Below are 22,831 nucleotides of genomic sequence, written 5' to 3'. Positions count from 1 at the left end.
TATGTTCTTTTTTTAAAAAATGTATTTCTCTCTCTCTCTCTCTCTCTCTCTTTGTGTGTGTGTGTGTGTGTGTGTGTTTATGTGTGTGTGTGCAGTGCATGTATGTATGTGTTCAAAGGGCAGAAGAAGGCATCAGAAACGTTGGAGCTGGAGTTATACACAGTTATGGGCTATCCAATGTAGGTCTTGGCAGCGTGAGTCCTCTGGAAGTAGAGCAAGTGCTCTAAACCTCCAAGCCCTCTCTCCAGCCCCTTAGGTCTATATTCTTTAGAATATCAGGGATCGTGTCTCCCTCCAGCTGCCTCCAGGAAAAAGTCTTAATTTTATTTAAGTCTCTAAAACATAAGGACTTCCCCTTCCCTCCCAAACCCTCCACAACCCAAAGTCGCTCCTACTGTGAAAACGAGAAACCAGTAGTCCTCTTCGCTCAGGAATTCATCATACCAGGGACTGAGTATCTGAAATCCAAGCACAGTGTGAACATTATGAGATGGGTCCTCAGCTGGCTACAGCTTCCCAGCTTGTGGCCACCTGACACAGTAGACTGCAGGGTCTGGCTCTCACTGGGAGATCCAGGGAGGTGGCCAACATCAGCTACAGCATCCAGTGGACATTTCCATAGCAGCTTTCATGGCCTTTCTGTAAGTGTCAGAGAATAGCAACACGTTTGTACTGAAAGGGCAAAGGAGATTAGGTTAGAGCACTTAAATCAGCAAGCATCCTGCATGCTGCCCAGTGCCTTCCCAAAGCTCTGTCTCTGCTTCTCAAAATGGCTTTGAAAACCAAGTGAGTCTGCTCTCACCCCCCCAACATGGAGACCTCTCATGACTGAAAGTGCTGTTTCAGACATCAGGGCAAACGAAACCTATGAATTGGTGCTGGGCTGAATTTACCCACATTCTTCTTTACTTGGCAAATATTTTCCAAGTGCCTCTCATGTGCCAGGCACTGTGCAAATGGCTGGCCCGAGACTTGTTCCAAGGAGCCCACCTCCCAGCAGGGTGAGCAGCACTGAGGTCCTTGTAGTTTGTGTGTGGCAGACATGTAGACAGAGTTCTCTGGGAAGGGAGAAAGGCCAAGAGTTGTATCTGATCGAGTCAGGAAAACCCAAGAGAAGTTTATAAAGGCAATCAAGGGTAAACTCATTTCCCTTTCAGGATAAGCAGGAATTTACCAGAGGGAAGCCAAGGAGAGGGCACTCCAAGCAGTAGGAGACGCTTGGGCAAAGCCACAGAGTGCAGAAAGGGTGTGTTGGAAGACAATGGGTACTCCCTGAAATATTCCTCTTCTGAGGAAGAGCCTTGGAGATGGAGGCTTGGCAAGAGATGGGGAGAGAAAATGGGCTAGTGCTCTCTATGAGGGGGTCCAACGACTGGGGGAGCAATGTGGGCATTATTTTGTAAAAACAGTGAGGTGCCCATGGTGTTTCCGAAAAACTGCTTGATGACCTCTGTAGAGCAGGGTGGGAAATGGCCCAGTGGTTAAAGCGCTTGCCACTGCTATCAAGGGAACCAGGACCAGAGTCTGGATCTCTGGCACCCACACAAATGCCAGGAAGGTGTGACGGATGGCCTGTAATTCCAGCCTTGGACGATGGAGTCTAGGGACACTCTGAAGCAGCTGGCTATCAGGAATAGCTCTATCAGCGAAGAGTAACTCAGTCTGTGAACTCTGGGTCCGGTTGAAAGTCCTGGCCTCAAAGAACAAGTTCCAGGAGTGGGCTCTGCTGGGGCTGAGTGTGTAAGTGAAGGAAGCTCCCGAAAGCAAGCAGGCAGCATGGGTACATTTGTTCTCTCTGCTCTCGAATGTGGATGTGAGGATTTAGGCCTCGTCTTGACTTTCCTAAAGTAATGAACTACAATCTAAAACTCTAAGCCAAATAAATATTTTCCTCCTGTGTTGCCTACTGGCAGGGTATTTTATAACAGCAGCAAAAATGAAATTAGAATAAGGAGACTCTACTTCCCAGTGCCTGAGAGTTCTTAAAACTTCCTTCAGCACAATCCTCTGAATTTTGTGGTTTGGGGAGGCTGTACTTGAGGTAGGAGTGAAAAGTCATGGGAGATGGATATCAACCACACACTCAGCCATTCAACTTTGGAGTTTTTGATTGTTTCAGGGAATCACACAACTTCTACCTTAAAAAATTAACCAGATGAACCCAAAGAAAAACATATAGTCATCCTCCTGGATATTAACCTTCATCAGGCGATGAAAGGAGACAGAGACAGAGACCCACATTGGAGCACCGTACTGAAACCCCAAGGTCCAAATCAGGAGCAGAAGGAGAGAGAGCACGGGCAAGGAACTCAGGACTGCGAGGGGTGCACCCACACACTGAGACAATGGGGATATTCTATCGGGAACTCACCAAGGCCAGCTGGACTGGGCCTGAAAAAGCATGGGATAAAACCGGACTCGCTGAACATAGCAGACAATGAGGACTGCTGAGAACTCAAGAACAATGGCACTGGGTTTTGGTCCTACTGCACATACTAGCTTTGTGGGAGCCTAGGCTGTTTGGATGTTCACCTTACTAGACCTGGAAGGAAGTGGGAGGTCCTTGGACTCCCCACAGGACAGGGAACCCTGACTGCTCTTGGGCTGATGAGAGAGGGGGAGTTGGTTGGGGGAGGGGGAAGGAAATGGGAGGCGGTGGCGGGGAGGAGACAGAAATCTTTAATATATAAATAAATTTAAAAAAAATTAACCAGATCCCCAGTGTTTTAAGGTTTGTGTGGATAATTCTACCTTTAACAAAATGAGTATAAATGATCAGACAGCATTATTTCCAGGCCTTGACCTAATCTGCCTGATGCTAACCTATTGTTTTGAAACACGGCCTACCTTACAGATCTCCTTCTGGGCTTTGGGGATCCAGGGATTTACATCCCCAGAAGGCAGGAGCTTCTTCAGGCCCTGAATGGTCTGAGGTTTGAGTGGTAAGGGTGGCCCGATCTGCTCATTCAGGTAGAGCTCACAGATTCTGTTACCAAGCATGTGACGGAAGAGCGCGTTCCCACTCATCCTGTTGCTCATCAGAACGCTGAGGAAATGCTGCAGGTCCTGCCAAAGGTCCAGGAGTTTTACCTCCACCTTCATGTTCATCTTCTTCAGGTGATACCGGAAGGGCCCCCCTGCACAGGCATCGGCACACAGGGCCCAGTGAGTGTAGCCAAAGGAGATGCCTTGCTTAAGGGACTTCTTGACCACCAGCGGGGCAGTGTGGTTGATGATGGGAGTGGATGTTCTCAGGTGGTTAGCGTACGTTGTCTCAAAGAGGCCCTCCATGTGGAGTTGGCTCTTGGACTTTTTCTTCACAGTGGGTTTCTTGGCGTGATGAGTATCTTTGTTCAGGAAATGGCTTATTGCCTCCTGTGAAGAATCTACTCCCAGAAAAGGCTTTTGTAAAACTACCTTTTCTAGAAGACTAGTCCCTCGGGGATCAATGATGACTTCCGGCTTGGGGTCTGTTTCCAGAGACCATAAGATAGGATTGATCAGCTGCCACAACTTCTTCTTGGCCTTCCTGCTTGAGTACTTCTTTTGGGAACGGTGGGAATTTTTGATGCTCATATTTAGAGGGAGCCCTCCTGCATGCGTGCAGCAGACACTGCACAGGCGAGTCTCATATTCTTGCATCAAGCCATGACACGCTTTCTCGTTGGCCATTGTCATCTTGGCATGGGTGTAAAAGTTGGGGAGCCAGTAGCTCTGGATTTTAAAGAGAGCCACTTTCTGCATGTGGCTTAGGATCTCCCTTCTGGTGGTGGACTGGTTGGGATGCCAGATGGAGAGGTTCAGGAGGGACTCTGAAAGGAGAGAGAGAAGGGATGAGACGAGGTGGTGACAGCCAGCATGGTGAAAAGGAATCTGGAGAGTTTCTGAATGTCTTTGTGTCTAGTGTGTTGCTAGTCCTGTGTGAAACCCTAAGGACAGAAGCATGCAGAACACAGTGGCATGCTTTTGATGTCTTCTTAGCACACAGTAATTGCTTTTCTCTCATTATTTCTTCTTTCCCATGGAAGCAACCCAGTTTTTTTGTGGGATTTCTTGAGCCTGTTTTAGATTGTATTGTGAACAAAGACAAAAGATACAAGAAAACATGATAAAAATGAGATTATGCACACATGAATGAGACTCATGGTTCTAAACAATGACCAAAGAATTGGGGCTGGATAATCCCAAAGAGTCAAAGCCTTTGAATAATATCCAGTCATTGCTAGTTCTGGAGTCAATGTTATCAATTTTTTATAAAAAGTTTCATATAGCCCAGGCTGCCCTCACTATGTAGTCAAGATGGCCTTAAATTCCTGATCGTCTTGTCTCCACTCTCCATATGAGATTATGGTCATATGCACCCATGCACACACAGATAATGTCATCAATTTTTAATTATTGCTAGGAATGAGAAGACTGATTGATCTTAAACAGCATATCTTATGGAACACAGAGATACTGTGTTCAAAATGCCGCTTCATTTTCCATTCAGACTAATAGAGATGAACCCGAGAGTCAAGAGAAAGAGTTTAGATAATGTCTCAGATAGGCCAGACAGTAAGTATTTTAAGCTTAGTAAACCATAAATAATTTCTGTTGAACTCTAAAACTTCAAAACAGTCTGCTTGCAAAGGTCACGAATACTACCTTGAGTTCACAGGCTGTTGTTTGTTCTAGAGAATCTCATTAACACAAAAATATAACAGAGCCACGCAGACTCGGAAGATACAGTAATTTCCAAACTATACTGTCCCAATTCTTGTTCTCTTCTTCCGATCAACCTGCACCAGCCAGCTGATCTCAGGAAAGCCTGGGCACCACCCTGGGCATAGCTGCTGTCTTTCAGCCCTTTCTCTGTTACAGGTTGTGAGTTCCGCTTGCACCCCTGGCACAGAGCAGATGAAGAAGATAACAGTGTGGAAAACAAAAGATGCGGGATAGCAGATACCAGACTGAGCTGCTGGCTACATCAGTCCCACCAGAACACCATTTAGCATAGGCTCTGTAACTCTTACTGATGTTCATGTTGCAGAGAGTCACCACTCGGGAGCCTTCCTGCAGGTGAGTGGCCTTGAGCCTCAGCAGCAGAGACAGGTAGTAGTCTCTCACGTACTCATCTGTCTCGTCTATGCTCAGGATCTTCTCAGCAAGGATCCAGAAATCCAGCAACTCTTCACCTACAGGTCAGACAGGAGAGACTCAGGGTTGCACTCAAATCCCGCCCCTCTGATGAACGTATCTGGATGCATCTGCTCAACCTTTGGTGAATGTATCTTGGTGCCGCTGCTCAGGCCCTCCCAAGGCCTGTTCTGCTGCACCAAACACCATCACCAGCCAACTTCCAGTTAAGTTAGTGTCTTCAGAAAGTGTCCTGTGTGTGAGGATGGAAAGCAGGGGGGAAATGGACTTAATAGAAAAGGGTCCTTTGTGTCTTTCTTTGGGTATGCTTTTAAAAATAAAGTCACTTTAAGGGAAACTGTGACATTACAAATCACAGAATATTGTATGTTGCCAGAAAAAGAAGGAAAAACAAAAGACCTCTGGGAGAAAGGGTATTCCCTAGATCATAGACCCCGAGCAGCCTATAGATGGGCTACAGTCCAGAGGTACCAAAGACCACGTTCCCCATTTTATAACTTTGCCAACCCCAAATAGTAAACTGAAAGATGCAGCCTGCCTAATTCTTACTGCTGCCCAGAGACCCAGGGTCTCATCCTTAAAACTAGGGCACGGAATGAAACTCAGTGTGCTGGGCTGGAGTGTCATCCTGAGCCAGCCAGTAGCCTCCCAGCACCCTGGCACTACTAGACCCAACGGAACAGAGAGTAGTGTTTCCTACTCTCAAAACAGGTTACAGGTCTGTTTCTTACCAGAGTGGAAGCTTTAGGAAACAGGAACTTATGGGGTGATGGGGAGGAGTGTCTTTTAGTGCCAGCACTTGGGAGGTAGAAGCAGGTGGATCTGAGTTCGAGGCTAGCCTGATCTACAAGAGTGAGTTCCAGGACAGTCGGCTACACAGATAAACCCTGTTTCAAAAACCCAGAGAAGGAACGTACAACCCCTGTGCATTGTTGTACTCCATCCTACTAGCATAGTGGCTACCACACAGACGTGCTTGGCAAATACTGCTTATATGGATGACTGAAAAGAATTTGGATTGCTTTTACTGTAACTTAGCGATCTTTCACCCATACTGCACTGTTAAATATATCTAGATTTTCCACTGATGCACATAACTGCCATCTGAGGTTTGGACACCCTGGAAACTGCTAAGGGCTTCTTAAAAACCCACCTGCACTGCCCATGAGGTAGGAGCAGAAACGCCATATTCCTCTGACCCCAGCGATGCATTTTTCCAGGAGCCATTGGTCTGCCATTTTCCATCTCATCATCTTGGCTGCCAGGAAAGTCAACGAGAAAGGGAATGTGAACTCTTCCCCTTGCCCTTCTTTCAGCCCTGCACACAACCAAACCCCGCTCATCCAGTGTGAGTCGGTTAGATGAATGGGGTCCTGACTGTGGTGCCTTTGAAACTAGGCATCTGGTAACATGTGTCAGGGGCGCATGTGGGGTCTTCATGTGTGCGTGCGTATAATCCATACCTCAAAAATACCCTCTCCCCCCTCTACAGTCCCTACCTGGCAATGATACTGTCCTTAAAACTTAAAAGCGGTTTGACTTTCTCTCCTTCTGTCTTCCCCTCCTCTCTCTCTCTCTCTCTCTCTCTCTCTCTCTCTCTCTCTGTGTGTGTGTGTGTGTGTGTGTGTGTGTGTGTGTGTGTAAAATGTAATCAAAGTGGTAGTTGAGTATAGCAGGGGCTTGGTATGATATTTGGCTCCACAGATGCCCCTGATTGTAGCTTCCTTTGGCTAGTGAGTCAAAAGTTGCCAATTCAACTCTACACGGAAATTTTGTCCACTCATTCAACAAATACTGATTACATGGCTACTAGATGCCACGCCTTGTTCCATGCCTTGGATGTCAAACAAAAATTCCTGCCCCTGAGGGGTTTATATTCAATTCCTGTGAAAGGGATGTGCCAAAACCATGTATAATGAAGAGTACATTATTCAATAAGACTAAAAGTGGTAAGAACTACAAAATGCGGTAGAGCAAAGCAAAGCATGCCGGGAGTTCTGGGTGAGCGGATGGGCAGGATTCCATGAGATCATTGGAACAGCTTTCACTGAAGATGGGGTTTGCATGGGCATCTGAGGTGGCAGGGAGAGCCCTGTGGATGTCTGGGGAGAGCATTCCAGGCTGAGGAACAGCTAGTGCAGAACAGAGCGGTGGGAAGGTATCCAGCATGCTTGATGAACTGGGAGTCAGTGAGGCTGGACTGGAGTGAGTGGGGGCAGGGAGAAGTGATGGGACCTGAAAGGAAAGGGAGACTGGTCTCCAGGGCCCCTCGGGGTGCAGGGGTGCTGGATTTGCACAGAGACAAGAACCGTTGATTCGAATTACATTGCCCTGTTTGTATTGTGTTAAAATACACTTTAAAAATTACTATTTTAACTATTTTTAGTGTACAATTTAGCCCCATTAGATACATTTGTAATGTGCAACTAAAATGACCACGCGTCTCCAAAATGCTTTCTTTTTCAGGTTAAACTGAAATCGTACCCATTACATAATAACCCTCATTTCTCAGTCCCACCAGCTCCTGGCAGTTACCAACACACTTCTCTTTCTGTGATTTTTGACTCTAAACACTTCATACAAATGGAACACACAGTATTTTCCCCTTTCTAATTGCTCATTTCACATAGTACAGTCTCTTCGAACTTGCCCCATGTTGTAGCGAATGCCAACATTTCTTTTTCGCGGCAGCATAGCAATCCATTGAATGTATGGTGATGTTTTGCTTAGCTACTGATTTGTTGATGGACGTGGGTTGCTTCTTCAGCTTAGCTGTGTGAATAATGCCATTGGGAACATGGGTGCCCAAAGAACTCTTTGGGACTCTATATTCAATTCCTTTTAATATACACCTCGAAGTAAAACTACGGGACTGTGTGGTAATTCTGTGTTTGCTTGTTTGTTCTTCAGGAATTGCTGGACTGCTTTCTGTGGTGACTCTGCCATTTAACATTGCTACCAACCACGTGTAAGAGTTCCAAGTTTCTCAAATCCTCCCCAATGGTTATCATTGTGCAGTAGACATGGTAATGGATGTGAGGTTGTATCTCAGTTCAGTTGTGGCTTGTATTTCCCTTACAACTAGGGAACTAGGTATCTTTCTATGTGCTTATTAGATATGTTCATCTTCTGCAGAGGAAATGGTTTTGCATTTTTTTTGCTTATTTTCATTTTGTATTTTTGTTGTTGAGTTTTAAGAGTTATTTATACATTATGGATCTCCTCTTTCAAATAATATACCTTTCAAATATTTTTTTCAAATGGCTTTGCATTCTTTGCCTATTTTCATTTTATATTTTTTGTTGTTGTTGAGTTTTAAGAGTTATTTATATGTTATGGATCTCCTCTTTCAAATTATATACCTTTCAAATATTTTCTTCCATTCTATGCTGTTCCTTTTTTTTTCTGTTGGTAGTTTCCTCTGAGGTCTAAATTCTAAGGTTAACTCTGCACTGATGCCACAGTTAAGAAATTACTGCCAAATCCAATGATGTGAAACCCTGGGCCTGGACTTTCTATTGGTTTTGCAGTTTTAGATCTAATAATTAGGTCTTTGATTTATGTTCATTATTATCTATCATGTGTTATAGAGGTAAACTTCTTTCTCTTATATCTAGACTTTGATTTGTTCCAGCATCTTGTTTTCTTTTGCTCTCTCTCTCTCTCTCTCTCTCTCTCTCTCTCTCTCTACCAGAGGATGACCTCTGGTGCCATAGGGGCTACCATCAGGGGCTGCCATCAGGGGCTGCCATCAGGGCTGCCATCAGGGCTACCATCAGGGGCTGCCATCAGAGCTGCCATCAGGGGCTACCATCAGGGCTGCCATCAGGGCTGCCATCAGGGGCTGCCATCAGGGGCTGCCATCAGGGGCTGCCATCAGGGGCTGCCGTTAGGGGCTGCCATCAGGGGCTGCCGTCAGGGGCTGCCATCAGGGGCTGCCATCAGGGCTGCCGTTAGGGGCCATCCACCTTTCACTCTTGGGTCAGGACCTTTCACTGAACTGGAACTTACCTAATGGGACAGGCTGACTGAGTGGAGTGTTCCCCAGAAATCCACTAGTCTCCAGCCCCCTAATGCTAGGATTTCAAGTGAATGGCACTAAGCCAGCTGTCTCTGTGATTAAACTTGGGTCCTCCCCCTCGTAAGGCAAGCATCTTACTGACTAAGCCATTTCCCCAACACTCAGCATCGCCTATTGGAGACTATTCTTCCACAGAATAATTTTGGCACTCTTCTCAAAAGTCATTTCATTGTATGCTTGGTGTTTATTTCTGGGCTTTATGTTGTTTTTCAATGGTCTTAAGATTTGGCATTATGCTAGTACTAAACTCTTTTGATTATTATAGTCTTGTACTAAGTTTTAAAATTAGGATGTATGAGACCCCCATTTTTCTCTCCAATTTCAAAATTGTTATAGCTACTCAGGATCCATTGAGTTGCTATATGAATTTTAGGACTGACTTTCTTATTTTTGTAAAAGAAGCTATTGGGATTTCAGGACTCTGTGTTTTAAGGAGTACTAATGTCTTAGCAATATTTGTTTTCCAAACTATGGACATGGTATTTCTATTAATTTATTTTTTAGTTTGTTTCTGCAATGTTTTGTAATTTTCATTGTACAAAATTTACCTGTTTGACTAAGTTAATTCCTAAATATTTACTTTTTTATTATTTTTAATATCTTATAAATTAGATTGTTTTGTGATTTCTTGTTCACTTGTTTATGGAGAATATATATGTATATGTGTATATATAAGTATATATATATAACTATGTGACTTTATATATCACTACAGGACTCATCAGTTCTAACAGGAAATTTTGTGTAAACATTAGGGTTTTTGTTTTACATAAAATATTGTATCCTGTGAACAATGATAATTCTAGTTTTGTTTTCTATTATCTTCTATTTTTCCAAAAATAAAATCTTTTTTCTTTCTTTTCTTAATTGCTCTGGTAAAGGCTTCCACTGCTACTCTAAGCAGGAATGCTGGAAGTGGGAATCTTACTCGTTCTGTTATTGTGGTATGCTGAAGTGATTAATTTTTCCATGTTGAACCATCCTTGCCCTCTGCGAATGAGTCTGTTTGCTCTGGACTTATAACCTTTTACTACGCTGCAGAGTTCAGATGCCTAACATTTTATTGTGGATTTTATATCAATATCGATAAAGGTCATTGAGCTGTTTTTTTTATTACAGATTCTTTGGCTTTGGTACAATGATCTCTTCATAGGATGAATTTTGAAGTAACCCTGTTGTTAGATATTGGAATCATTTAGAAAGGACTGAGACTCGTCTCTTACATGTTTCATAGCTTCTGAGAGCATATGAGATTGGGAGCATTCAAGGGGTTATGGTCATAGATGAGTTGTCCATTTCTGAATTTAGTTCTGTAAAGTTTTGTTTCATATGTTTGGATAGTCTCCAGGAGAAAAGTAAAAGTTTGCAGTTATATCTTTTTGTTTGTTTGTTTGTTTTTTCAAGACAGGGTTTCTCTGTAGCTTTAGAGCCTGTCCTGGAACTAACTCTTGTAGACCAGGCTGACCTTGAACTCACAGAGATCCGCCTGCCTCTGCCTCCTGAGTGCTGGGATTAAAGGTGTACACCACTACTGCCCGGCCTGCATATAACGTCTTTATGTGTCTCTTCTGATTTAAAGTCTGTTCTGTCTGATTTTACTATAGCCACTCCAGTTCTCTTTTAGTTACTATTGGTATGTAATATTTTTCCATTCATTTACCTTTCTTTCTCTAAAAACCTTGTAAAGTTGATGTAATTCATGAATGTATACTAATTCATACAGTATATGAAACACTTAACAAACTCTTAAAAATATATGCATATATATTTACAAAGAAATTATAATCCAATAGTAGAAAATACTAAAGCTAATGAAAATATCATTTGATCTGAAGAGACAACGTATATGTATAAAAGATAAATGCCTATTACGTGAGCCCAATCAAATACCCTTTAATCAATTGCTTAAAAGCTACATAAAAATAAAGTCTCTCAGTATGGTAGATATTTCAATATGCTTATAGAACTGTTTTACTTCAACATTTATTTTCAGGAATGAAACTAGACTGCATAGTCCCACTACCTACCTTAGGAATGAATGAATGAATGACAGACATATTTAAAGTTTTCAGAAAACTTAGGAAAGTTAATTTCTAGAGCATTCTAAACAAATTATTTTGAATAAGGTTTTTTGTATAACTTATATTGATATTATTCCACTACAGAAGGTTTTTCTTCAAATCTATGAAACTGTTTGATATAATAGACATATTTCTTGTTCATATTTACAAAGTCCCGACTTAGTGTGTATCTCATATATGGGCAAACTAAAGACTTGTACTTCTAGATTTTCACCAGACTCTGCTCTTTCATATTTGCATTTAAACTGAGTTGATAGAGATCCTCCTAAACGTTTTATGTTGATATGAGTTTTCTTCATCATGCATAGTCATGCTTGCCATAAATACGTTGTGGCAATGGCACTTACCTACATAGTATATTTAGAGATTCTCTCAGTTGTGACTTTTTACATGTTTTCAAAGGGAGCAGAGTAAGAGAAGGCATGCCCACATTTCTGACATCCATGTTGTTTATATGCAGCATACTTTTATTCATGTGCTCACAATTCACCCCAAGGATATAAGGCTTTGGCACATAGCTTACACCCTAAGGATTTTTTCCACTCTGAAACCCTTCCTGGAACCGAAGGGAACCGGGATGTGTGAAGGTTTTCCCACATGACATAACACTGTTTCCTACACTGAATCATTCTATGATATTGAAGAAAATAGAAAAAGATGAGTGTTTTCCTACATTTACATATAGGACTCCTCACCTTTGCAAATCTTTTTGTGGCATCTAAGGCGACTGTGCTAAGTGAGGCTTCCCCACATTGGTTAGATACATAACATTTCTCTCCTGTGAATCTTTTCATGGTATCAGGGGGAACTGCAATTTGTCAAAGGCTTTACCACAATGCTTACACACATGGGGTGTTTGAGTCCACTGTGAATCCTGTGGTATTGTCTTAGTCCCCGTTCTATTGCTGTCAAGAGACAGATGACCAAGATAACTCTGATAAAAGAAAACAGTTAACTGGGGGGCTAGCTTACAGTTTCAGAGGCTTTGTCCATTGTCATCACAGAGGGGAGCATGGTGGCCCACAGGCAGGCACAGGAGCAATAGCTAAGAGCTTTATATCTTGATCCACAGGTAGAGAAAGACAGCAGACCTGGTGTGGGCTTTTGAAATCTCAAGGCCTACTCCCAGTGACACACCTCCTTCAACAAGGCCACACCCACTGCACACCTCCTCATCTGGGCAAACAGGTCAACTGGTGACCAAGCATGCAAATATATGAGTTTATGGAGGCCAATCGCATAGAAGCCACCACAGGTGTGGAAGGTTAAGTGTCGTCACCAAAGGCTTTCCCACATTCGTGACATACATAGGGGTGACAAATATTCTCTCTGTTGTAGACTCCTTGATAGCAATGAAGTAAACTGAAATAAAGGGAAGGCTTTACCACATTGCTTGCATTCATAAGTTTTCTCTTCACTGTGGCTTTTTCTTTTGGCATCAGAAGGAAATGGAGCAAGTGAATGCTTCCCCCACACTGCGCCTATTCATGGGGCTTCTCTTTAGCGATTCCGTTCAAAGCTCTAAAGTGAGAAAGGATACGCGAAGGCTTTCATATGAAGTTCTTTTTCGCTGCACCTTCTTTCCTGAGTGAAAGCGAAACTGGTTGCACACCGGTGTTTGTGTGATCCAACTCTGTTGTGTGTCACATGGCTCCTGCCATAAGATTTCTCTCCAGCAGGATTTCTTTGAACACAGCTATGCATACTGGAGGGTTTTCTACATTGTTTGCATCTGTGGTTTTCTCCAGTGTCTTCACATGATTCTTAAATCATTGGGGAGAACTGAGGAAGTCTCCTCATTCCTTACATTTATAGCACCTCCTCTTATCCCTGATACTCATCTTGTTTGCATCCACCCTCAAATGTGACGTGAGCACCGGGAACAAGTGAACACTGAGGACATCTCCACACACCTCCGTTCTACATGGTTCTACTTCACAAGGGTTACTTTTGTTCATAAGAGGATCTAGAACGCAGCTGAATTTCTCCCCATTGACTATCTCCATTATGTTCACATAATCTCTCTACAATTTGATGTCTTGATTTCCCTTGAATTGTTGCCGTTGTCTTCAGCATTCTGGTCCTCCTGTGTTTTTTTGAATAATATCGAGGATCCCAAAGGTTTTCTGTATCACATTTCAGTGGAGCTCCTTTAGAATGATCCTGGAAAGTCCATTCCTCCAGGGTGATGTTCATAATCACACTTCAAACGTCACGGACTCCATTTCTGTTTTCAGGTCTGGTGCTAACTGATCCTGAGATCAGTATCCAAAAAACAAACAAACAACAACAACAAAAAAAAAACCCTAACCGCCCAATATCCAGGATTGTGAGGATGTGTCATAACTAGGGCGGCACTAGAAAGGCTCCATCCAATCACTTTCAATCATGTGTATCTGAAAGGATTATCATTATCAGTTAAACTCGCTTTTGGACAATTTCATGCATGTGTATACTACATAGTGATTACTCTCACCCCCTCCATTCTCTTTCATTTTCTTCTCACCCTTCCCCCACCCTTCCCTACAGATCTTTCTCACATTTCCATCTACTTGTTTTGTTTTGTGACCCCACCCCCAGTGTAACCAGGCGCATCTCTGGTGTGTCCACACAGTTTTGGACTGACCTACTGGAGAGCCTGGTGAGGTCAGAAGTGAGTACCCAATTGAAAACAATTTCCCCCTTTCCCGTAATTTTTCAGTATTCAATAGTTTAGGGGCAAGGCCTCATGAGCCCTTCTTCCATCCATAATTGATTGTTGACAGGATCAGTACTGCACACATCTGGATCAGGTAGCTGAGGCTGCTGAGTCCATAATGTAATAGCTGTGCCACACCTAAAGGTGGCATTTCACAACCTGTCTCCCTATGCTCCCGTTCGTACTGTCTTCCCTAAAAGAATTAAAATTTCAAAAAGGTTTATTATTACCATTTTTGCTTGTGTATATGCATGTATCTCTGTGTGGGTACATGCACGTGAAGGCAGATGTCCCTGGATGCCAGGAGTGTCACCTTTTGATGCAACAGGTGTTAGACTTCTTCCATGGATACAAATGCAGGCAGGATTTGGATCATACCATAGAACTGATATGCATAGCATCATTATGCAGTCTGTCTTCCCATATTTTTTCTACACGCTCTCACACCTATGCTTACCTCCTTCTGGGGATTTGATAAAGCTGATGAGCTCCTGACAGAGAATGTAGTGGAAACACAAGTCTGTTTTGCAGAAGAAAGGTAACCGGTATTTTTCCAACCAGGTCAATAATCCTTTGTACTTGGTAACCTAGAGTCCAAACAAAATAGCAGAAAGATAAATGGAACTGAACCCTGCAGAAATCCAGCACAGAAAGGAGCATCAAGTTGGGCCATGGTGGTGCACAGCTTTAATCCCAGCACTCAGAAGGCAGAGGCGGAGGCAGGTGGATCTCTGTGAATTCAAGTTCAACCTGGGCTACAGAGTAAGTTCCAAAATTCAGAACTGTTTCACAGAGAAACCCTGTCTCAAAAAAGCAAACAAAAAAAATAAAGAAAGGAAGGAAGGAAGGAAGGAAGGAAGGGAGAAAGGAAGAATGGAAAGAAAAGAAAGGAAAAGAAAGGGACATCAAGTCACGTTGCCTTTGCATCATCTGGCTGGAAGTGCTGGTTAAAAGTTGTGCCTATGGGGAGTGGAGACTCGAACTGAGGTTCCCAAAGATGAAAGTTGTTAAGTTGAAAATAAAAAATTAAAACACACACACCCATACAAAACAAAATCCCAACATGACAAATCTTCAGAAAGTTTTCCTTATTCCCGAGTTTAAGAAAAACAGATAAATTTTTGTTTGACCAAAATAATAATAATAAAGAGTAGCAAAAATCTTGTTCTGTAATGCAAATCAAAATGACTTTGAGATCCCATCTTACATCTGTAAGAATGGCTAAGATCAAAAATAGTGATGACAACTTATGCTGGAGAGGTTGTAGGGTAAAGGGAAAACTCCTGCAGTGCTAGTGGGAGTGCAAGCTGGTACAGCCCCTTTGGATATTAGTGTGGCAATTTCTCAGAAAATTAGGAAACAACCTTCCTCAAGACCCAGTAATACCACTTTTGGGTATATATCCAAAGGATGCTTAATCGTACCACAAGGACATGTGCTCAACTGTGTTCATAGCAGCATTGTTTGTCAGCCAGAACCTGGAAACAACCTAAATGCCCCTCAACTGAAGAAATGGTACATTTACACAATGGAATATACACAGCAGAAAAAAATAATGACAGCTTGAAATTTGCAGGCAAATAGATAGAGCTAGAAAACATCATTTTGAGTGAGGTCACCCAGACCCAGAAAGACAATTATCATATGTACTCACTCATAAGTGGTTTTTAAACATAAAGCAAAGAAAACAAGCCTACAAATCACAATCCCAGAGAACCTAGACAACAATGAGGACTCTAAGCGAGACATACATGGATCTAATCTACCTGGGAAATAGATAAAGACAAGATCTCCTGAGTAAATTGGGAGCATGGGGATCTTGGGATAGGGTAGAAGGGGACAGGAGAAGCAGGGAGGGGAGCAGAGAAAAATGTAGAGTTCCATAAAAATCAATTTTAAAAAGCATGAAAATAGCACTGCAACGAACATTAAAAAAAAGTGTTGTTCTGAGATTTCAGGTACAGCTCGACTATCTTGCTTCTCTTTTTCAAAATGATTTCTCATAAAACTCCAACCCACGTCAACTGCACAAAGAAGCGGAATGCGAAGGTACATACCTTTTACCAGCTCCTAGCAGGAGAATCATGAGTTCTGGCCTAGCCTGAGCTATGTAGCAAGTTCCTCTTCCAATAACTACACAAATACATAGAAAAAAAAAAAACCACACACCACCATTTAGAGAAGAGGGAGGATCCTAAGAGACAGGGGAGGGGAAGCAAAGTTTCAAGTAATAGTGGAGAAACTCAATGTAACAGTTGAAGCAGGATGGTCCTCTTAGGTCTCTGGAGCTCAGAGGAAACACTCCTTCCTGAGGGAGGCTCAGTGTGACCAGTGCAGTGACACACATCACCAGCATAGCACAGAAAGTCACCGGCAGGTCGAAAGTCCACACAATGGAAGAGGAGAAGAACAACTTATAAGGTAGAGAAAGTAAGAGAAAGGCATGCTTTCAGAAGAGAGCAGTGCACAGCTGATCACATCTATGGCCCACGTTTCCCACTTCACACTCTGTCTGCTAAGTCTTAGGTTCTTTCTTGCTTAGGTGTGTGCCCTTAGGCTTCTTCTCGGCATAGTGTCCAAGCATCTCCTGCCTAACCATGACAACAGACAGGAGAGATTTCCTAACTGTTGACTAGAATATAAAGAGAGAATTGAGCAGCAATTGCTTGTCCCGCGGGGGGTAACCTGCCAACTGTCTCCCTGGCTTAAAGCTACTTCTCCCCTCAGCTGCTTCACTCTTTCCTCCACGGCCACCCCTAGATGCCTTCTTCCTCCCCATCTCCAAGTTCTTCAAATACACTCCCTCCCTCTGCCCTGAATCTTTTGCCATTCAAGAATCTTACCAAGTTGTAAGGTATTTCTGGCCACAAGCTCCACTGTGAATTTTCAACATTATAAAATGGTGTCTGACCAAAGACCTGTGAAAGAAAACGTGATGATTGGGATAAGAATATCCTCCGTAAGTACGGTCCCAGTGGTTACATCTACAAAGCACTCCCACACATAAGGCTCAGGAGTCACTGCGTAAGAAGGGACAAGAAGATTGTAAGAGCCAGAGGAGGAGGGACTTTGCTGTGAGACTGTCACATGAGAAGTTAGACTCGTAAAGTCTCACCAACATGACTGCCCATATGTCCGCTGAATGAGGAGGACAGCAATGGACATGCCAAAGAAGGATGAGGGCAAACCAAGGCGCAAGGCTTCAACCCACACAAAGAACTAGAGGCATCTTGTTAACGCTGGTAGCGAGAGAAGTAGCCAGCTCGGGGAAGAGCACAACCAAATGGTTGTCCAGTGCCAAATGATCAGCCCTGAAAATATACATCCAAGGAACATTATATGGATCAAAGGGCTATATTTAAAAATATGTGTGTATATACAAACACACATATGTATGCAATAACAATTAGTTAAAAAAAAAAGAAGCCATGAATTTGAAGGAGGGTGGGTAGGGGTTTATGGAAGAGTTTGGAGTTAGGAAAGGTAAGGGAGAAATACCGTAATTGAAACACAATCTCAACAAGAACAGCAAAAGCATTTCCTCCATAGGCTCAGATATTTGAATATTTTGTCTCTGGCAAACATTCAAATATCTGAGCCTATGGAGGACATCTTTTTGGTACTGTTTGGTGGCGCTGTTAGGTGGTCCTGTTTGGGTAGGTTTAGAGGGTGTGGCCTTGTTAAAGGAAGTATGTCACTGAATGTGGGCTTTGATGTTTCAAAACCATGCATAACTCCCAGCGCTCTCTCTCTCTCTCTCTCTCTCTCTCTCTCTCTCTCTCTCTTTCTCTTTCCTGTGTTTGTGGTTCAGGATATGAGCCCTCAGCTTCTGCCCCAGCTGCCATGCCTGCTACCTGCTGTCTCTGCTCCACCATCATGAACTCTTTTTCCTCTGGAATCATTAGTCAAAACGAGCTTTCCCTTCCTTCCTTCCTTCCTTCCTTCTTTCCTTCCTTCCTTCCTTTTTTTTTGAGACAAGGTTTCTCTGTGTAGTCCTAACTGTCCTAGAACTTGACTGTAGACCAGGTTGGCCTTGAACTCACAGAGATCCTCCTGCCTCTGCCTCCCAAGTGCTGGGATTAATGGTATGAGCCAACACCACTCAACAATTTTTTCTTTCTTAAGTTGCCTTGGTCATGGTGTTTCATCTCATGAGTCTGAAAGCAGCTAGAAGAAATCCTCACACGTAGAGCAAGTTTCATTGCAGCCATGGGCGAAGAGAGACTCCCCGACCTTGTTATTTCAAGAGACAATGATTTTAAGATTTTTTCCCACTTTAACAGCCTTCTTTACTAAGAACATTAAGATGACTTAATTCTGAGGTTCACTTTTCATTTGGATACACCCCATGTAGACCTTGGAACTATCTTGCTTGTATGTAAAAACTAAGACTCTTAATAGTTGAACTATTTGCCAATGCATTGCAATATTTACCTTCTCGTCAACCTAAGAGAGAGAAAACAAAGGTCTGAACCTTTTTCTAATAAGAAATAGCTTTTATATCTACACATACCTCTGACTAGAATGCCACCTTCCCATATCACTGCTTCTAGAGTGTTGAAATAAGAGCAGCCACCCAGCCGCCCACACGGCTAGCTTTATCCGAAATAATTACACGGAAACTGTATTCTTTTAAACACCGCTTGGCCCGTTATATCTAGCCTTTTCTAGGCTAACTCTCGCACCTGGACTAGCCCATTTCTAATAATCTGTTTAGCCCACGAGCTGGCTTACCAGGAATGATCTTAACCTGTGTCTGCCTGGAGTGGGAGAATCATGGCGACCCCTTGACTCAGCTTCTTTCTCCCAGCCTTCCGTTCTGTTTACTCCTCCCACCTATGTTTTAACCTATGAGGGCCAAGCAGCTTTTTTATTGCTTAACCAATGAAATCAACAGATTGATATATGACACTCCCCCATCAGTTCCCCTCTTTCTGTTTAAACAAAAAAAGGAAGGATTTACTTTAACATAGCAAAATTACATATAACAAAACAGTTATCAAGTAAAAATTACAGTTACAATATTTATATCTATTTTATCTTTTATCATAACTAAGGAAAACTATAACTATCTATTCATTCTTCAACTCCATCAAAGACTACAGAAGGATATAATACTACCTAAGTAAACAAGAAAACTCTAGAAATGACAGAAACATCTCCCTGCCTGGACAGTCACCCAAAGTTCTTTTGTACCGTTGGGGCATCCATCTTCAACCTTCAGGCCCATAGTATCCAGCAGACATTTTCATCAAGCAGGAAATTCCAAAGACAGTTCAGTCACTTTCTGCTGTATCCTGCAGAATGTCTCGCAGACTCTTTCATGAGTCAGGAACCCCGAAAGACCATTTCACCTTTAGGCAAGTTCAGCAGTCCTCTCTCTGCAGGTTCTTTGTGTCCAGTTTATGTATCAGTCCAGGCAAGAGCAGTTTCTTGCCCAAATGGCTATCAAACTCCATAACGATCCTCTTTGATGCCCATCTTCCTCTCGAAAGTAGATTGGTGCCACCAGGAGCAGACATGTCTCATTGTCATGAAAAGTCCGAAGTTATTAAAATATTTTAAATGCCATATTCTGCAGTCTTTGAGAGATATGAAGAATGCCTATCTGAAATATATCTCTATATATCTAGAAAATCTAACTAACATGACTACAAGCTTTACTATTATCGATGATTATCCATTAACAACCTATATTTCTTAATTATACAGTACATTTTTAAATGAACTACACAATCACAATACCTTAATCAAGATCAGAAATACATATACATATAGCAAAATTGACCTTAAAATCCACACCAATGCAAATTATTCATACTTATATCATTTCCCCCTTTAAATGTAAAAGAACATTTATAAACCATATTTTGGGAACATGGGTGCAGTTTTTTCTCTTCAAACTGCTTCCTGCTGAATGGGGGCGTCGTTAATTAGGTCTTTCATGGTATAACCTGTGTGCTAGTTTCATCTCAGTTGGCAGTTGAGCGAAGCAATTTTCTGAAGATGTTCACAACAACCCTTCAGGAGGGCGTGGTCTATCATACCAAACTGGAATAGAAGAAATCCACAGGGTCTGGTCCTCTGTGAAAACAAAAGAAGACCCTCTCCAACGCATCATATCCTTAGACCCAAATTTTGAAATCGTAATACCCTTATATCCATTCTGGTTTAGCTTGGCAGCCCATGTAATGAAATGTTTCTCTGTACTTAGCTCCTTTACAGTCAAAAATTTTAAAGAAAACACAATGTACATAATCCAGACTCTCTGTGAATTTTCCATTTTTACATGGCTTATTTTCCTTTATTTCTTTTAATCTCTTAACTATCTGTACTCTGTCTCTTTAAAGACTTTACCCTTTTTTTAAGACATTAACTTTATTCTTTATGTTCTTTTTCTTCTCTCTCCCAAGCCTACGTACATTCATCCAACAGTGTGACTCATTTAGTGGTCTGAATCTGTCCTATTGTGAATCTGCAATTTTTTACTATCCAGGAGCACTTTTGATTTGTGCCTTTAAATCATTAAGCGCTTAAGAATCTAAGCTGTGACATTCCTAGGTCAAAAACAGGTACTGCCTGCTGGCCCCGCCCAGTCCAACATGGCAGAGCCGCTCGTGCCTCTGATCCTTGCACATTGCACCACTAGCATGGCGGAGCTGCTTGTGCCTCTGAGCTGCGGCACGCAATGTCCCCCTTTTAGGCACACAGCAGTCTAGTTGCCATCAAACAAATCGTAGCAGTTTACTCCAAATGCTCCATTCAAAGGCTCTGTCTCCCGCAGGAGACAGATCGCAATGGCGGCACAGCCCAGAAAGCTGGCATTTTAAAACAGCTAGTTTTTTCCTGCTGCTGAGTCAGGAAAATTTCAAAATGGAGGACGTACCATTTTGTGCTAGCTCTGGGGCCGCCAGGTAGGAGAGGCACTCAGCACTTTAATTCCGAGACTGAGCGTACAGCACAGAAATTCTTTTCATCCAAGTTACATCCAAATCTGACAGGCAGAGCACTGCGCAGTCCTAATCTGGCATGCTCTCCCGCCTGCCTAAGCCTGATTCGGCTGTCTGCCCAGGTGCAGGCAGGGACTGCTGAGCCATCGGCACGGTCTCAGAGAACTCTCCTTCTGATCCCAAGCGGGAACACAAACATCCAGTCCCATAAAATCCATTGAAATGCTTTAAAGCCAGAGTTCATGCTGGCAGCACAACCCCAGGAAGCTGGGCTTTAAAATGACGCAGCGTTTTTTCTGCTGCTGATGCCGAATCAGGAAATCTCTCTACGGCACGCCACTAACAAACAGCAAAAATCTGTGTTAAACTCTCTCTCCCTTATTTTTAAGCCTTCTCAGGTTTTTAAGTGGATTTAGTCCATCACGTCTGGGCGCCACTCTGTTGAAATAAGAGCAGTGGGGCTGTGTCCTGCCACCCAGCCGCCTGCACGGCTAGCTTTATCCGAAATAATTACACGGAAACTGTATTCTTTTAAACACCGTTTGGCCCATTATATCTAGCCTTTTCTAGGCTAACTCTTGCACCTGGACTAGCCCATTTCTAATAATCTGTTTAGCCCACGAGCTGGCTTACCAGGAATGATCTTAACCTGTGTCTGCCTGGAGTGGGAGAATCATGGCCACCCCTTGACTCAGCTTCTTTCTCTCAGCCTTCCGTTCTGTTTACTCCTCCCACCTATGTTTTAACCTATGAGGGCCAAGCAGTTTTTTTATTGCTTAACCAATGAAATCAACAGATTGATATATGACACTCCCCCATCACTAGAGCATCACTGTGAAGTGCGTATATTAGTGAATTGGATGACTAATGTCTTAAAATAGCTCCTGAGACCCGAGACAGTGTCAGAAGCACGGAACAATTCTGAACAGGAAAGGCAGGCTTCGGAGTTATGATGTGATTGGGAGGTTCCTGGAGATGTGACAGCTGGTTCTGGTTCCTGTCCATCGAGGTGGCTCAGCAGGTAACACTGTCATCCACCTCATGACCATCATCCAAAGCCTCATGACCTGAATCTGACATAGTCGGAGGACAGCACTGACTCTCACAAGTTTTCTTTTGTTTTTTTTTTTTTTAAGATGGGCAGACGGGGTCTATTTATTTTATTTAATTTTTTTTAAATTTATTTATTTATTAAGGATTTCTGCCTCCTCCCCGCCACCGCCTCCCATTTCCCTCCCCCTCCCCCAATCAAGTCCCCCTCCCTCATCAGCTCAAAGAGCAATGTCCACACATGTACCATGGTGCTTACATGACACACACACACACACACACACACACACACACAGACACACACAAATAAATATAATAAATTCAAAAGCAGAAAAAATTCTCAATTTGAAAAAGAAATTAATAAAAAAAACAACAGACACTTAGACATATCGATGGAACGTTTGGATTCAGAGCTACAAATGCTTACCGGGAGAGAAAGAAATGTGTTGAAAAAATCAGCAAAGACTTCATCCTCCAAAAGAATAATGAGATTTGTAGAACCGATGATCTCTGCATGTGGAGAAAACAAAACAGCCATGATGGAGCTATGTCTGATGGAGGAAACAAAGCTGCCGGACAGACGACTGACACGCCAGGTCTCAAGGCAGTGGCCTTTAGATCTGACCCTGGTCCCTCCTCCAGGGCCTTTTTGTCATTGTTGCTCTCTTCCATACTCCTAGCTGTGGGGAGCTCACTGCCTCACACAGCCTATTCCGCTTATGAAGAGATGAAAACCAAGAGTTCTCTCTTCCTGTGCTCTGCCCTTGCCTTCTGCTTGGGCGCATCCTGCCCTCTGCAGTGTAGCAGGATTCACCCAGGTCCCCTTACACAG

At 42.9% G+C, this 22,831-nt stretch overlaps 1 protein-coding gene across 1 annotated transcript in view; it reads right to left on the bottom strand.

The window, feature by feature from the left end:
* Rgsl1 (regulator of G protein signaling like 1) overlaps positions 1-22,537 on the bottom strand; it is a 61,708-nt gene extending 39,171 nt beyond the window's left edge. Inside the window, exons 1-7 of the mRNA XM_041662455.1 lie at positions 22,427-22,537; positions 16,843-16,917; positions 14,457-14,586; positions 6,293-6,397; positions 5,016-5,177; positions 2,848-3,812; positions 396-458 (exon numbers count right to left, since the gene is read on the bottom strand). Coding sequence (XP_041518389.1) covers positions 396-458; positions 2,848-3,812; positions 5,016-5,177; positions 6,293-6,397; positions 14,457-14,586; positions 16,843-16,917; positions 22,427-22,537 — 1,611 coding nt within the window. The remainder of the gene's footprint in view (positions 1-395; positions 459-2,847; positions 3,813-5,015; positions 5,178-6,292; positions 6,398-14,456; positions 14,587-16,842; positions 16,918-22,426) is intronic.
* Between the last annotated feature and the right edge of the window lie 294 nt (positions 22,538-22,831).

The sequence above is a fragment of the Microtus oregoni genome, unplaced genomic scaffold (assembly GCF_018167655.1).
Source record: "Microtus oregoni isolate MIOR12 unplaced genomic scaffold, Mior012 000013F_ref0000133, whole genome shotgun sequence".
NCBI lineage: Eukaryota > Metazoa > Chordata > Mammalia > Rodentia > Cricetidae > Microtus > Microtus oregoni.
This window is presented reverse-complemented; position numbering and strand designations above follow the sequence as displayed.